The sequence below is a fragment of the Ranitomeya imitator genome, chromosome 3 (assembly GCF_032444005.1).
Source record: "Ranitomeya imitator isolate aRanImi1 chromosome 3, aRanImi1.pri, whole genome shotgun sequence".
Lineage (NCBI taxonomy): Eukaryota > Metazoa > Chordata > Amphibia > Anura > Dendrobatidae > Ranitomeya > Ranitomeya imitator.
In genome coordinates, this window is record NC_091284.1 from 736,364,985 (window position 1) to 736,381,618 (window position 16,634).

Consider the following 16,634-nt stretch of genomic DNA (forward strand, 5'->3'; position numbering starts at 1 on the left):
GCAGCGGTTTTACAACTGCTCCAATAGAAAATCGCAATTGTAAAACCGCAGTGAAATGCGCAGAAAAAAACGCGGTAAATCCGCCATAAATCCGCAGCGGTTTAGCACTGCGGATTTATCAAATCCGCAGCGGAAAAATCCGCAGAGGACCAGAATACGTGTGCACATTCCTAACCCTAACCCTAACCCTAGCCCTAACCCTAGCCCTAACCCTAGCCCTAACCCTACCCCTAACCCTAACCCTACCCCTAACCCTACCCCTAACCCTAACCCTAACCCTACCCCTAACCCTACCCCTAACCCTACCCCTAACCCTAACCCTACCCCTAACCCTAACCCTATTCTAACATTAGTGGAAAAAAAAAATTTCTTTATTTTTTTATTGTCCCTACCTATGGGGGTGACAAAGGGGGGGGGTCATTTATTATTTTTTTTATTTTGATCACTGAGATAGATTATATCTCAGTGATCAAAATGCACTTTGGAACGAATCTGCCGGCCGGCAGATTCGGCGGGCGCACTGCGCATGCGCCCGCCATTTTGGAAGATGGCGGCGCCCGGGAGAAGACGGACGGGACCACGGCTGGATCGGTAAGTATGATAGGGTAGGGGGGGACCACGGGGGGGGGGATCGGAGCACGGGGGGGGAATCGGAGCGCGGGAGGGGCGTAACGGAGCGCGGGGGGCGTGGAACGGAGCACGGGGGGGCTGGAATGGAGCACGGGGGGTGGAACGGAGCACGGGGGGGGTGGATCGGAGTGCAGGGGGGGTGATTGGAGCACGGGGGGGTGATTGGAGCACGGGGGGAGCGGACACGAGCACGGGGGGGAGCGGAGCACTGGACGGAGGGGAGCCGGAGCAGTGTACCGGCCAGATCGGGGGGGTGGGGGGGCGATCGGAGGGGTGGGGTGGGGGCACACTAATATTTCCAGCCATGGCCGATGATATTTCAGCATCGGCCATGGCTGGATTGTAATATTTCACCCGTTATAATGGGTGAAATATTACAAATCGCTCTGATTGGCAGTTTCACTTTCAACAGCCAATCAGAGCGATCGTAGCCACGAGGGGGTGAAGCCACCCCCCCTGGGCTAAACTACCACTCCCCCTGTCCCTGCAGATCGGGTGAAATGGGAGTTAACCCTTTCACCCGGTCTGCAGGGACGCGATCTTTCCATGACGCCGCATAGGCGTCATGGGTCGGATTGGCACCGACTTTCATGACGCCTACGTGGCGTCAAAGGTCGGGAAGGGGTTAAAAGAGGTCTGGATACACATGATGAGAGCATTATACTGCCTCTGTACAAATCCCTAGTTAGACCGCACATGGAGTACTGTGTCCAGTTTTGGGCACCGGTGCTCATGAAGGATATAATGGAACTAGAGAGAGTACAAAGGAGGGTAACAAAATTAATAAAGGGGATGGGAGAACTACAATACCCAGATAGATTAGCGAAATTAGGATTATTTAGTCTAGAAAAAAGACGACTGAGGGGCGATCTAATAACCATGTATAAGTATATAAGGGGACAATACAAATATCTCGCTGAGGATCTGTTTATACCAAGGAAGGTGACGGGCACAAGGGGGCATTCTTTGCGTCTGGAGGAGAGAAGGTTTTTCCACCAACATAGAAGAGGATTCTTTACTGTTAGGGCAGTGAGAATCTGGAATTGCTTGCCTGAAGAGGTGGTGATGGCGAACTCAGTCGAGGGGTACTAAATATGTGTACTTTTATTGTTTTTTTGTTTTGTTTTTTATTTAAAGAAATGTATTTATTGGAACAATATTTTTTTTCTTTATTTAGGAATTTATTTTTATTTTTTTACACATGTAATTTTTTTTTTTTACTTTATAACATTGCCCCGGGGGAGGGACATCACTATATAGTGTCAGATCGCTGATCTGACACTTTGCAGTGCACTTTGGAGGCTTGCTGGCACCTGCTCTGAGCTCGCCCCGTGAGCGCGGCCGATCGACTATGACGTACTATCCCGTCACTGGGAATTAAGTCCCAGGTCACCTCGACGGGATAGTACGTCATATGAGATTAAGGGGTTAATGCTTGGAAATTCGAAGACATGTTGTCAGTAGTTTATAGAATAAAAGAGCAAATTACATTTTACTCAAAACTCAAAAATGTACCTAAAGAGAAAAATTAGACCAACTGAAAATGTTGCAGTGGTCTCTTAATTTTTGCCAGAGCTGTATACATATACAGTTAGGGCCAGAAATATTTGGACAGTGACACAAGTTTTGTTATTTTAGCTGTTTACAAAAACATGTTCAGAAATACAATTATATATATAATATGGGCTGAAAGTGCACACTCCCAGCTGCAATATGATAGTTTCCACATCCAAATCGGAGAAAGGGTTTAGGAATCATAGCTCTGTAATGCATAGCGTCCTCTTTTTCAAGGGACCAAAAGTAATTGGACAATGGACTCTAAGGGCTGCAATTAACTCTGAAGGCGTCTCCCTCATTAACCTGTAATCAATGAAGTAGTTAAAAGGTCAGGGGTGGATTCCAGGTGTGTGGTTTTGCATTTGGAAGCTGTTGCTGTGAGCAGACAACATGCGGTCAAAGGAACTCTCAATTGAGGTGAAGCAGAACATCCTGAGGCTGAAAAAAAAGAAAAAATCCATCAGAGAGATAGCAGACATGCTTGGAGTAGCAAAATCAACAGTTGGGTACATTCTGAGAAAAAAGGAATTGACTGGTGAGCTTGGGAACTCAAAAAGGCCTGGGCGTCCACGGATGACAACAGTGGTGGATGATCGCCGCATACTTAATTTGGTGAAGAAGAACCCGTTCACAACATCAACTGAAGTCCAGAACACTCTCAGTGAAGTAGGTGTATCTGTCTCTAAGTCAACAGTAAAGAGAAGACTCCATGACAGTAAATACAAAGGGTTCACATCTAGATGCAAACCATTCATCAATACCAAAAATAGACAGGCCAGAGTTAAATTTGCAGAAAAACACCTCAAGAAGCCAGCTCAGTTCTGGAAAAGTATTCTATGGACAGATGAGACAAAGATCAACCTATACCAGAATGATGGGAAGAAAAAAGTTTGGAGAAGAAAGGGAACGGCACATGATCCAAGGCACACCACATCCTCTGTAAAACATGGTGGAGGCAACGTGATTGCATGGGCATGCATGGTTTTCAATGGCACTGGGTCACTTGTGTTTATTGATGACATAAGAGCAGACAAGAGTAGCCGGATGAATTCTGAAGTGTACCGGGATATACTTTCAGCCCAGATTCAGCCAAATGCTGCAAAGTTGATTGGACGGCGCTTCATAGTACAGATGGACAATGACCCCAAGCATACAGCCAAAGCTACCCAGGAGTTCATGAGTGCCAAAAAGTGGAACATTCTGCAATGGCCAAGTCAATCTCCAGATCTAAACCCAATTGAGCATGCATTTCACTTGCTCAAATCCAGACTTAAGACGGAAAGACCCACAAACAAGCAAGACCTGAAGGCTGCGGCTGTAAAGGCCTGGCAAAGCATTAAGAAGGAGGAAACCCAGCGTTTGGTGATGTCCATGGGTTCCAGACTTAAGGCAGTGATTGCCTCCAAAGGATTTGCAACAAAATATTGAAAATAAAAATATTTTGTTTGGGTTATGTTAATTTGTCCAATTACTTTTGACCTCCTAAAATGTGGAGTGTTTGTAAAGAAGTGTGTACAATTCCTACATTTTCTATCAGATATTTTTGTTCAACCCTTCAAATTAAACGTTACAATCTGCACTTGAATTCTGTTGTAGAGGTTTCATTTCAAATCCAATGTGGTGGCATGCAGAGCCCAACTCGCGAAAATTATGTCACTGTCCAAATATTTCTGGCCCTAACTGTATATATATATATATATATATATATATATATATATATATAGCTTTGTCGCCATAAAAGGATGTCGGCCCAGTCACATTGGCACAGGGGCCCCAAGCTGTCAGTGTCCGCCCCTAAGTTAAGGTATACCTTTCTGTCAAGGTGCCATTATCCCATAGTACTTACCTTTGTCCCCATATCTTGAAGGTCAATGAAGGTTTGCTTTTGTCATAATATTGATCACCACATCATTATGTCACATTCCTTTGCTAAACTCACAGTTGATGTTGGACCACACGTTCCCCAATTTACCTCGGAGTTTGTTGCATTCTTAAATGTTTTACAGGTGACTGCGTAACCATTGTTGACTGTAAAGTTCGAGCTCTCCCAGTATAACCACCTGACACCAGGTTACACCAGTTTAGCAATAAGTGGTGAATATTAGGAATGTTTATATCCTGTAGTCTGATTATTCTGACAGCTCCTTATTTTCCTATGACCATACAGAAACACATGATATGATGCATGATTCCCAGGAATGTCCTCCTGCTCTGGAGACATGTCAATTCTGTTTGCTAACCTGGTTGCTGAATCAAAGTAAACAGTTGAAGACGGGGCCATTTTTTCCTGTTCCTAATCGGGTACATTTTTAGCGGTTTTCAGAGCTCTAAAGTCCTTTCTCTTTCTGATATTCAAATAAGTGTTGTCTCTTTTTTTTGTATGTACATAGGGCCTAATTTTCATGGAATTTCTATATTGTTATTTTGCCAATATAAAAAAAGGAGAAATATAAAGAAAGAAAGAAATTATATGTTGGGTGATCACAAAGGAAAATTAAAAATACATTTGAAATTGTGTTGGCCTTTTCATAGTAAGGGTAAGTTCACATTAAGCGTTTTTTGCTGTGTTTTTTTTCTGCAGCAAAACCTGATTTCTTGGCAGGAAAGAAGCTGCGGAAAGAACGCATGTTTTCGAGCGTTTTTTTCATGCGTTTTGGGGGTTATCTTGTGTCTCTTTGTGCATGCTAATAAAGCTGAGTGCCCCTAGAGAAAAAATAAAAACTACTTCCTGTAATAATAAGGGCATGTTCACACGTTCCTGATTTCCATCCTTTTTTTTTCAGGACTGAAACCGCAGGTCTTTGCAGAAAACGCAGGTGCGTTTTTTGGTGCGTTTTTTGATGCGTTTTTTGATGCGGTTTTTAGTGCGTTTTTTGATGCAGTTTTCTCTGCAGATTGTCTGTGTTTGACACAAATAAAGCTTACTGCAGTGGGGGAAGAAAAAAAAAAAAATTATGTCATTTCCTTGTCCAACCCTTTTCTTCTTCCATCCTCCATTTTGGAACTTACACATCAAAATGAGTGGACGTGCTGAGCGTCGGCCAGATGACAGCCCACGGATCCAGCTCCGCACGCCACACCGGATTGCGATCCTGGGGTTGATGCTTCTAATTCTGAATCGACATGCACGTCAGGTAAGCAGATGTCTGTTTGTTTTATATATTGGGTTATGGGTACATGTCCACGTTCTGGAAACGCTGTATGTTTGGCGCTGCGTGTGGCCGCAGCACCAAACATGCAGCGTCCACATGTAACAGTATAGTGGAGGTGATGTCATGAAATCACGTGTCCACTTTGTGTCATCCGTGAGCCCTGCGACTCCGGACATGCTGCGCGTCTTTTATGATCACAGCATGTCCGTGTTCCTTGTTGTGAAACTGCGGCTCCGCAAGGAAAACAGGGCCCTATGCGTGGGGTGCGATGATGCTGGATTTGTACAATGAACACATCTGGCATCATTGCGTCCCAGAAGGGGGTGGGCCTTCCTGAATGTGGACACGTACCCTTACATAATCCGCATTGTTTTCCAGGCATGTTTGATATATTTTTCTAATTGTTGTGTTTACAAAATATTTTTTTATTTTAGAGGCAGCGGCGGCAGAGAAGACGTGCGCAGAAACGAATGTGGGTGCACCCCCTTGTAGCAGACCGAACTGAGAAGGGGCACTTTTATGTGCTGTACAATGATTTGAGGACGTAAGTAGAAATATATTGAATGACTAAGGCTACCTTCAGATTAGCGTTGCGCGCCGCTGCGTCGGCGACGCAACGCACGGCGCACGAAAAAACGCGTGCAAACGCACGCAAAAACGCTGCGTTTTGCGACGCGTGCGTAGTTTTTTGACGAAAATCGTACGCAAGAAAAATGCAACTTGTTGCATTTTCTTGTGTCCGACGCTAGCGTCAAAAACGACGCACGTGTTGTAAAACGCAACAAGAAAAACGCATGCGTCCCCCATGTTAAACATAGGGGCGCATGACGCGTGCGTCGCCGCTGCGTTTCCCGACGCAGCGTTGGGAAACGCTTATCTGAACGTAGCCAAATTTACATTTTTTTGCTAGCAATACTTGTGAAGTAACCCTTTTTTGTGTTTCTTTTTCAATTTTCAGATATCCTGAAAAATTTATCTCTTTTTGTCGGCTACCAATTATTGCATTTGACAGACTGCTCACCATTCTGGCACCCCATATAACACTGCAAGACACAGTGATGAGGAAGTCCATCTCTGCTGAGGAAAGGCTGCTCATCACCTTGCGGTAAGTAACAATTTTGGGGGGGAATGTCGTTAGGTCTCTATTTTACACGTCTCTGTGTCCAGTATGTGTGATTAAACCCACCCAGTCCTCCTGTTGGACAGGGGGCACACATCCACACACACACGTGAGATACGGGCGAGTGTTGCATGGTAATCACCGGCCCTGCTGCTTGCACTCTGGAGCGGAGTGTGCACCCACATACCAATACATGGAGCCGCACGCTCCACAACGGAGTGCATGCAGCAGGTCCGGGGATTACCATGCAACACTCGGTCATATCTTGCATGCGTGTGTGCACAAGTCCCATCAGGCCTTTTATTAATGTTTTTAACACCCTTTGTTTTGTGCTGGGTTTTAATACCATCATTATTGAATGGCGCTGGACGCATATTATAGCGGCCTTAACGTGTGACGTGTTGTAATTACCTTTTTGTGTGACATTTCTAATTTTCTTTTTTGTTTCTTTCCAGATTTTTGGCCACAGGAGAGAGCTATACATCCCTGCACCTCCAATTTAGAGTTGGTAAATCGACCATCTCTAACATTGTGAGGTGTACATGTACCGTCATCTGGCAGAAGTTGCAGTCCATGGTGATGCCTTCCCCAACCGAGGAGACTTGGCTGCAGGTTGCAGCAGGCTTTCAGTCTGTGGCCAATTTCCCAAACTGCATAGGTGCAGTCGATGGTAAACATGTAAGGGTTCAGCAGCCACCACGATCAGGATCACGCTTCTTTAATTATAAGAAGTATTTTTCAGTGGTCCTGATGGCGGTGGCTGATGCCCATTACAAATTTGTTGCCATTGACGTTGGTGCCTATGGTAGTACTGGGGATTCTCGGGTGTTGCGAACGTCACAGATTGGGATGCAAATTCTTCGAGATGGCGGCACGCTCCCAGCCCCAAGACCTTTGCCGGGTTCCACACATCCAGTGCCCTTTGTGATGGTATCGGATGAGGCGTTTCCCTTAACGACAACCCTGCTGCGCCCATACCCACGAAGGGGACTGGATGCCCGACAGAGGATTTTTAATTATCGGCTGAGTCGTGCACGCAGATATGTGGAATGCACCTTTGGGATCATGACTAGTCAGTGGAGGATCTTTCACACTGCCATTCAGTTGGACACAGACACCGTTGATGCTGTGATAAAGGCTTGCTGTGTACTCCACAACTATGCTCGTGAGTACAACACTGACGTAGATGTGGAGTACCAGCAGCCAGTATTTAATCCAGTGGTCAACGGGGGTCTGGGCAGGCCGTCCAACTCGGGTGTGCGTGTGAGAGAATCCTTCACTGACTACTTTATGAGTCCTGAAGGTGCCGTGCACTGGCAATACTCCTGTGCTGGTGTTGAGCAGCCTGACCAGCAGAGAAGGATGCATCTACACTGACCCCCCCAAAAAAGTTGCCGACATCGCTGCTAACAGTTTTGAAAACATCCCGAAGAATGATAAACGACAGCAACCAACACAAAAATTTTTAAGAAAAAAGTTTTTTTTTCATGTTACCAAAAAAAGTTTAAAAAAATTGGTTGTAATATAAATAAAAAATCTATTTTGGTTGAATTTGTTTTTTTTTTTTTATGTCAAAAAAATGGTTGGTGTTTTCAGAAATTAACAGCAGTATGAGGTATACAATTGTTAACACATAAACCCATAAACCACAAATCGATAGCCCATAAACCCAGGACAGCGGCCTTGTCCCCATTGTCTAAAAAAGAGAATTTTTTGTGTGAAATAAAATTTATTTTTAAGAACACAATTTCTTGGTAATTTTAACAAAAGATTTTTCAATTTGAAAAAACAAAAAAATAAACAGCCCCTTTCAAATCCAAAATGGCAACTGTGGCTTCAAACAAAAGCACAAGTTAGTGCAACTGAAAACTTTTGCCCACGTTCAATTAAGAAATGTATATTCGGGAGAATAGAGGAAATTTGTTCCCTCAGATTGATACGGTGCTCCCCCCAGATGCTGTGAACTGCCTCTGTCTCCAGAACTTCCTTGGCTGTGGGCCAAATACTGTGGTCTCGCAGGTGTGTCCGGTGTTCTGTGACGGGGCCTGAAAAGTCCCAACACCCCCATCAGAACTTCATTGTAGGGAGAAATTGGAGCAGGGTCCTCCAGAGCAGTGAGGGACATCTGCACCATAGACATGAAAAGAGATTGTCTATCCGGTGGCAGGGAGCGTGTTTTTCTGGCGACAGTTTGTGCAAAGGAGTCGCAATGGTCATCGGTACTTGTTTTTTTTAATAAATCTAATGTGTCACAAGCAATTTGGACAGTTTGGTCATCTTGGTTCTTCTTGGTTTTTTTTTTTTTTTTCTCTGCTGCCACCGGATAGACAGCTCTCTTCTCCACTCTCACAGCTTCTGCGGAATCAGATGCTTCAGCAGCTGCTGAAGTAGATTTTGATGCAGCAGCTGCTGAAGTGGATGCTGATTCAGCAGAAGCTGAGGGAGTGGAGGGCGAGATGGTCCCTCCCACTCCAGAGGAACTGCCTGCTCCATCTTCTGTGTCGCTGTCCTCCAAATCAGCTACCGACATGTTTCCTTCCGTCCTGTTGGGGAAAAAAAAAACATTAATTTTTTCGCACAACATATTATATATAAAAAATCTTGTGGAGTGGATTTTAACTTACTTTCTCAATGTCCTGCTGGTCACAAGAAACTGCAGCTCTTCACTAAACGGGAATTTACTTTTGCTTGGAGAAGAGCCGCTCCTTGAGCATTCATTGAGGAATTTAGTAAAACGGTCTCTGATGGAGCGCCAACGTTGCCTCACATCTTTATCTACCAAAAAAAGGTTACAAAAAACAACAACAATTTTTAAGAGATCTCACCAAAGTATATTTGTAATATACTCAAGGTTTACTACATAAATTTAATTAAAATTACCGATTTTCTGCTGTGTATTCCCAGGATATTTATCCCAATCCGGGATCAGGTCGCGCACTATTTTTGTCCAGGCTAGCTCCCTGAAGTACTTGTCCTTATAGGACTCATCGGATGGGTCCCACAAGGCCGGATAATCACGAACCTACAATAAATACAATAGTGTCATCTCATAATCTATAGCACGACCAAGTAATGTTACACAAATGCTTTAAATATATAAAAGTAACCCCTAATAAATGAACACAAGCACAAACTGAAAACACAAACACCAATAAAAACGTTCGTGTGCAGTTTTTTTACTACTAGCTCTGGCGCCGTCAATCCTGAGCGGTGCGTGCGCCAATCAAAAAAATTAAGTAAAAAACCCACTATAAACTGAAATAGTAGGGTAGGGTTAGGGCTCATAACCCTAAGCACCCTACCCCTAAAGGGATCATAACCGGAAAGTGATACTACCCCTACCCCTAAAGGGATCCTAACCCTAACCCTAAAGGGATCCTAACCCTACCCCTAACCCTAAAGGGATCCTAACCCTAACCCTACCCCTAAAGGGATCCTAACCCTACCCCTAACCCTAAAGGGATCCTAACCCTACCCCTACCCCTAAAGGGATCCTAACCCTAACCCTACCCCTAACCCTAAAGGGATCCTAACCCTACCCCTAACCCTAAAGGGATCCTAACCCTAACCCTACCCCTAAAGGGATCCTAACCCTACCCCTACCCCTAAAAGGGATCCTAACCCTACCCCTAACCCTAAAGGGATCCTAACCCTAACCCTACCCCTAAAGGGATCCTAACCCTACCCCTAACCCTAAAGGGATCCTAACCCTAACCCTAACCCTAAAGGGATCCTAACCCTAACCCTAAAGGGATCCTAACCCTACCCCTAACCCTAAAGGGATCCTAACCCTACCCCTAAAGGGATCCTAACCCTACCCCTACCCCTAAAAGGATCCTAACCCTAACCCTACCCCTAACCCTAAAGGGATCCTAACCCTACCCCTAACCCTAAAGGGATCCTAACCCTAACCCTAAAGGGATCCTAACCCTACCCCTAACCCTAAAGGGATCCTAACCCTAACCCTACCCCTAAAGGGATCCTAACCCTACCCCTAACCCTAAAGGGATCCAAACCCTAACCCTACCCCTAACTCAGGGATCCTAGGGTTAATGATAGGGTTGCGATTGTAAGGTGGCATTAAGCACGGTTAATAATGGAGAGGCGTCAATAAGACGCCTATCCATTATTAATCCTATTAAGGGTTACTATAATATATGTGGACCCCCTAAAAAAAATACATAGGGTCCCCCTATATTTTTAGTCCAGAAAGGCTAGGCAGACAGCCGTGGGCCAATATTTGAGGCCCGGGAAGGGGTTAAAATACCCATGGCTGTTCCCAGGCTATGAATATTAACCCACAGCTGTCTGCGTAGCCTTTCTGGCACTAAAATATAGGGGGCCCCGAAAAAAAAAAAGTGTTGGGGTCCCCCTATATTTTTAGTCCAGAAAGGCTAGGCAGACAGCCGTGGGCCAATATTTGAGGCCCGGGAAGGGGTTAAAATACCCCTGGCTGTTCCCAGGCCATGAATATAAGCCCACAGCTGTCTGTGTAGCCTTTCTGGCACTGAAATATAGGGGGCCCCAAAAAAAAAAAGTGTTGGGGTCCCCCTATATTTTTAGTCCAGAAAGGCTAGGCAGACAGCCGTGGGCCAATATTTGAGGCCCGGGAAGGGGTTAAAATACCCCTGGCTGTTCCCAGGCCATGAATATAAGCCCACAGCTGTCTGTGTAGCCTTTCTGGCACTGAAATATAGGGGGCCCCCCAAAAAAAAAGTGTTGGGGTCCCCCTATATTTTTAGGCCAGAAAGGCTACGCAGACAGCCGTGGGCTTATATTCATAGCCTAGGAAAGGGGCCATGGATATTTGCCCCCCCCCTGGCTACAAATATAAGCCCGCAGCCGCCCCGGAAAAGGCGCATCAAAAAGATGCGCCAATTCCGGCACTTAGCCCCTCTCTTCCCACTCCCGTGTAGCGGTGGGATATGGGGTAATGAGGGGTTAATGCCACCTTGCTATTGTAAGGTGGCATTAAGCCCGGTTAATAATGGAGAGGCGTCAATAAGACGCCTATCCATTATTAAGCCAATGAAAGGGTTAAAAAAAAAAACACAAAGACTAGAAAAAAATATTTTAATGAAATAAAGACACACACTTTTTGACCATGTTTTACTTTACGCTTAATACGTCCTGAAGACCCTCGACCTGAAAAAAAGACAAAACAAAAAAACAAATTCATACTCCCTGGCCCTGTCCGCAGAAATCCATCGAGGGTCCCACGAAGATCTTCCATGGAGAACACACATCCAGAGATGTGTCTGCTCTCCACGGCTGCAGCAACACACTGACAGGAGCCATAGTTCCTGTCGGTGTGTTACTGCGCATGCGCGAGCGAGTTTACCGGCGGTCATTGACCCCGGCACTCTCGCTTAACGGCAGTGCTGCGTGGGAAAGTTCAACGCAGCTGTACTGCCGTTAACCGAGAAGCCGGCGCCATTGAGCTCCGGGACAGTACGCGATACACTGCTAGGAGCTTCGCTCCTGGCAGTGTATCGCCGGAGAGCAGGAGATCGGCGTGGGACACTCGGTTATGGATTCTGCGGACAGGGAGTATGAATTTGGTTTATTATTTTTGGATTTTTTTATGGAGGATCGAGGGCTTCGCCTACAAGTGTGGTGTTGGTGAGTATATACTCTATGTTATGTGTTGTATGTACTGTACTGTGTGTCATGTTTGTGTATTGTGTGTTGGTGTTTGGTGTAAACTTTACTATTGTGCTAAGTCGCCGGACACAGGGACAACTCTCCCATCCTAATACCGGATGGGAGTAGTAGTCCCATACGGCGACTTAGCACAATGGAGGCATATCGTCGCATGGGGACGGACACACAGACATACCAGATCAATCAGACGCCCGACATCGATCCCCATGCGACGGTATGCCTCCATGGTGACAGTCTCTTCAGGAACGACACTCCGCCCACGCACTTCCGCCCACGGACTTCCGCCGCTTCCCCGCACTTCCTGCTGCAGCGGTTCTGCACATCAAACCGCAGTAAAACCCGCAGATATACTTTTGATCTGCGGGTTTTACTGCGGTTTTGACCTCACAATGGAGGTCTATGGGTGCAGAACCGCTGCGGTTTAGGAAAAAGAAGTGACATGCTCCTTCTTTTTTCCCGCACCGATTCTGCGCGACTTTTTAAGTGAAATTCAGGACCATGTGCACAGCGGTTCCTGTTTTCCATAGGGTTACATTGTAATGTACCCTGCATGGAAAACAGCTGCGGAACCGCAGCGGCAAAACCGCTGCGGTTCCGCAGTAAAAAACATGGCCTAATAATAATCTTTATTTATAATAATAATCTTTATTTATATAGCGCCAACATATTCCGCAGCGCTTTACAGTTTAACAGTTTCAAACACAAAAGTCATAAGTAACAACGTTAACAATACAATAATTAAAGCAAAATAAGACGACCCTGCTCGTGAGAGCTTACAATCTACAATGAGGTGGGGGAGATACAAAGTACAGGTGTGTATTTACAATGATGTATTTACAATCATGGTCCAGCCATCTTCAGGGGTTGGGGAATAGATGGGGATAGTGAATGGGCTACACACACACACAAACATAACATAACTTTGATTAGGGAACGTGATAGGCCGCTCTGAACAAATGTGTTTTGAGCGAGCGCCTAAAACTATGCAAATTATGGATGGTCCTAATATCTTGGGGTAGAGCATTCCAGAGGATTGGCGCAGCACGGGAGAAGTCTTGGAGTCGGGAGTGGGAGGTACGGATTAGTGCAGAGGTTAGCCGAAAGTCATTTGCAGAGCGCAGTGGTCTGTTAGGCTGATAGACAGAAATGAGGGAGGAGATGTAAGGGGGTGCCGCACTGTGGAGAGCTTTGTGGGTGAGAACAAGTACTTTGAATTGTATCCTGTAATGAATGGGCAGCCAGTGTAACGACTGGCGAAGAGCGGACGCGTCCGAGTACGATTAGCCAGATGGACGACCCTGGCTGCTGCATTAAGGATGGACTGGAGAGGGGAAAGTCGAGTGAGGGGGAGGCCAATTAATAGAGCGTTACAGTAGTCCAGGCGGGAGTGGATCAGGGCGACCGTGAGGGTTTTAGCTGTCTCCATGGTGAGAAAAGGGCGGATTCTAGAGATGTTCTTTAGGTGTAAGCGGCACGAGCGGGCAAGAGATTGTATATGGGAGGTGAAGGAGAGATCGGAGTCAAACATAACACCCAGACAGCGCGCCTGCTGCCGGGGTGTTATTATGGTGCCACCCACGGAGAGGGAAATGTCAGATTTAGGGAGGTTAGTAGATGGTGGGAGCAGAAGAAGTTCAGTTTTGGAGAGGTTGAGTTTCAGATAGAGAGCGGACATGATGTTGGAGACTGCGGACAGACAGTCAGTGGCATTCTGTAGTACAGCGGGGGTAAGGTCAGGGGATGACATATATAGTTGTGTGTCGTCGGCATAAAGATGGTACTGAAAGCCAAATCTGCTGATGGTCTGTCCAATTGGGGCCGTGTAGAGAGAGAACAGAAGGGGGCCAAGGACTGAGCCCTGAGGTACCCCGACAGTGAGAGGAAGAGGAGATGAAGTGGAGCCAGAGAACAGAACACTGAAGGAGCGGTCGGAAAGATAGGAGGAGAACCAGGAGAGAGCAGTGTCCTTAATGCCTAGTGACTGGAGCCTAGAGAGCAGGAGAGGGTGGTCAACAGTGTCAAAAGCTGCAGAAAGGTCGAGAAGAATGAGCAGTGAGTGGTCACCAGGTCACCAGTGGTTCCTGTAGTACTATACCTCTAGATCCTTTGAAAAGCTGGCAATTCATGTGCCGCCTACAGTAAAATCACACAGACAGGTTAGAATAGAATAGAAAGAATTGAAATATACACATAGAATACATAGATATACTGTAGTGGTTGCACACGTGCTGTGACTCATTCTAACAACACTTGTGCTGATCTTTATGGGGTGTGAAGAGTCCCTCTGATCTGATAATACTGGCCTATTCTAAAGGTACCGTCACACTGGACGATATCGCTAGCGATCCGTGACGTTGCAGCGTCCTGGCTAGCGATATCGTCCAGTGTGACAGGCAGCAGCGATCAGGATCCTGCTGTGATATCGCTGGTCGGGGCAGAAAGTCCAGCACTTTGTTTCGTTGCTGGATCTCCCGCTGACATCGCTGAATCGGCGTGTGTGACACCGATCCAGCGATGTCTTCGCTGGTAACCAGGGTAAACATCGGGTTACTAAGCGCAGGGCCGCGCTTAGTAACCCGATGTTTACCCTGGTTACCATCGTTAAAGTAAAAAAAACAACCACTACATACTTACCTAACGCTGTCTGTCCCCGGCGCTGTGCTTCTCTGCCCTGTGTAAGCACAGCGGCCGGAAAGCAGAGCGGTGACGTCACGGTGCTTTCCGGCTGCCCGGCGCTCACAGCCAGAGCAGAGAAGCACAGCGTCGGCGACAGACAGCGGTAGGTAAGTATGTAGTGGTTGGTTTTTTTACTTTAACGATGGTAACCAGGGTAAACATCGGGTTACTAAGCGCGGCCCTGCGCTTAGTAACCCGATGTTTACCCTGGTTACCAGCAAAGACATCGCTGGATCGGTGACGTCACCGCTCTGCTTTCCGGCCGCTGTGCTTACACAGGGCAGAGAAGCACAGCGCCGGGGACAGACAGCGGTAGGTAACTATGTAGTGGTTGTTTTTTTTACTTTAACGATGGTAACCAGGGTAAACATCGGGTTACTAAGCGCGGCCCTGCGCTTAGTAACCCGATGTTTACCCTGGTTACCGGCATCATTGGTCGCTGGAGAGCTGTCTGTGTGACAGCTCTCCAGCGACCAAACAGCGACGCTGCAGCGATCCGAATCGTTGTCGGTATCGCTGCAGCATCGCTTAGTGTGACGGTACCTTAAGTATCAGTAATCTAAACCTCAAGGCGTCAGAGATGACTGCTGGCAGATTACTGCTATTTATTCTGTAAAATTGTGAATGCAGCTGTTGGCTATTAACAGCCTGTAATCGATGATGAGTATAAGATAGAGTAAAGAAATATTAGATAATTTTCACTCATCCAATATTTTCATAGTGTTTTATCCATTATAAACAAGTACTCATTATAGCCTATGGGCATGCTCACATGTCCAGCTTTATTATAGATAAACTAGATGGTGGCCCGATTCTAACGCATCGGGTATTCTAGAACAGGGGTCCCCAACTCCAGTCCTCAAGGCCCACCAACATGTCATGTTTTCAGGATTTCCTTAGTCTTGCCCAGGTAATAATTGCATCACCTGTGCAATGCAAAGGAAATCCTGAAAACATGACCTGTTGGTGGGCCTTGAGGACTGGAGTTGGGGACCCCTGTTCTAGAATCTGCATGTCCACGTAGTATATTGCACAGCCCATGTAGTATATTGCCCAGTCACGTAGTATATTGCCCAGCTACGTAGTATATTGCCCAGTCACGTCGTATATTGTCCAGCCACGTAGTATATAACACTGCCCACACAGTATATAACACTGCCCACGTAGTATATAACACTGCAAACATAGTATATAGCACTGCGTATGTAGCATACAGCTCAGAGCCACGCGGTATCTAACACAGCCCATGTAGTATACAGCAGTGTGGGCACCATATCCCTGTTAAAAAATAATTAAAATAAAAAATAGTTATATACTCACCCCTGGGATCCACCGAAGCTCCGGCGCGCGGTTGCCGCCATCTTCCGAAGACCGCTAAGTCTTCTGGGTAATTTTGCAATGCATCGCTAGGAATGGAAGATGGCGGCAGGCACGAGCGGCTCGGCGGACTACGGAGGGTGAGTATAGCAGGTTTTTTGTTTTTTTATTATTTTTAACATTACATTTTTTTACTATTGATGCCGCATAGGCAGCATCAATAGTAAAAAGTTGGGGACACACAGGGTTAATAGCGGCGGTAACGGAGTGTGTTACCCGCAGCATAACGCGGTCCGTTACTGCCGGCATTAACCCTGTGTGACCGGTGAGTGGAGGGGAGTATGCCGGCCACTGACTGCGGGGGGTAAGGAGCAGCCATTTTCTTCCAGACTGTGCCCATCGATTAATTGGTCGTGGCTGTTTTGCCGCGACCAATCAGCGACTTGGATTTCCATGACAGACAGAGGCCGCGACCAATGAATATCCGTGACAGACAGACAGACGGAAGTACCCCTTAG

The 16,634-nt window shown here is 46.2% G+C and overlaps 1 protein-coding gene across 1 annotated transcript; it reads left to right on the forward strand.

Moving 5' to 3' along the window:
- The first annotated feature begins 4,965 nt into the window (after positions 1-4,965).
- Positions 4,966-7,973, forward strand: LOC138672321 (uncharacterized). Its single transcript, XM_069760267.1, has 4 exons — positions 4,966-5,321; positions 5,774-5,883; positions 6,298-6,444; positions 6,915-7,973. The coding sequence occupies exons 1-4, from the start codon at positions 5,142-5,144 to the stop codon at positions 7,834-7,836; spliced, it is 1,359 nt and encodes a 452-aa protein (XP_069616368.1). The 5' UTR covers positions 4,966-5,141; the 3' UTR covers positions 7,837-7,973.
- Positions 7,974-16,634: the final 8,661 nt, after the last annotated feature.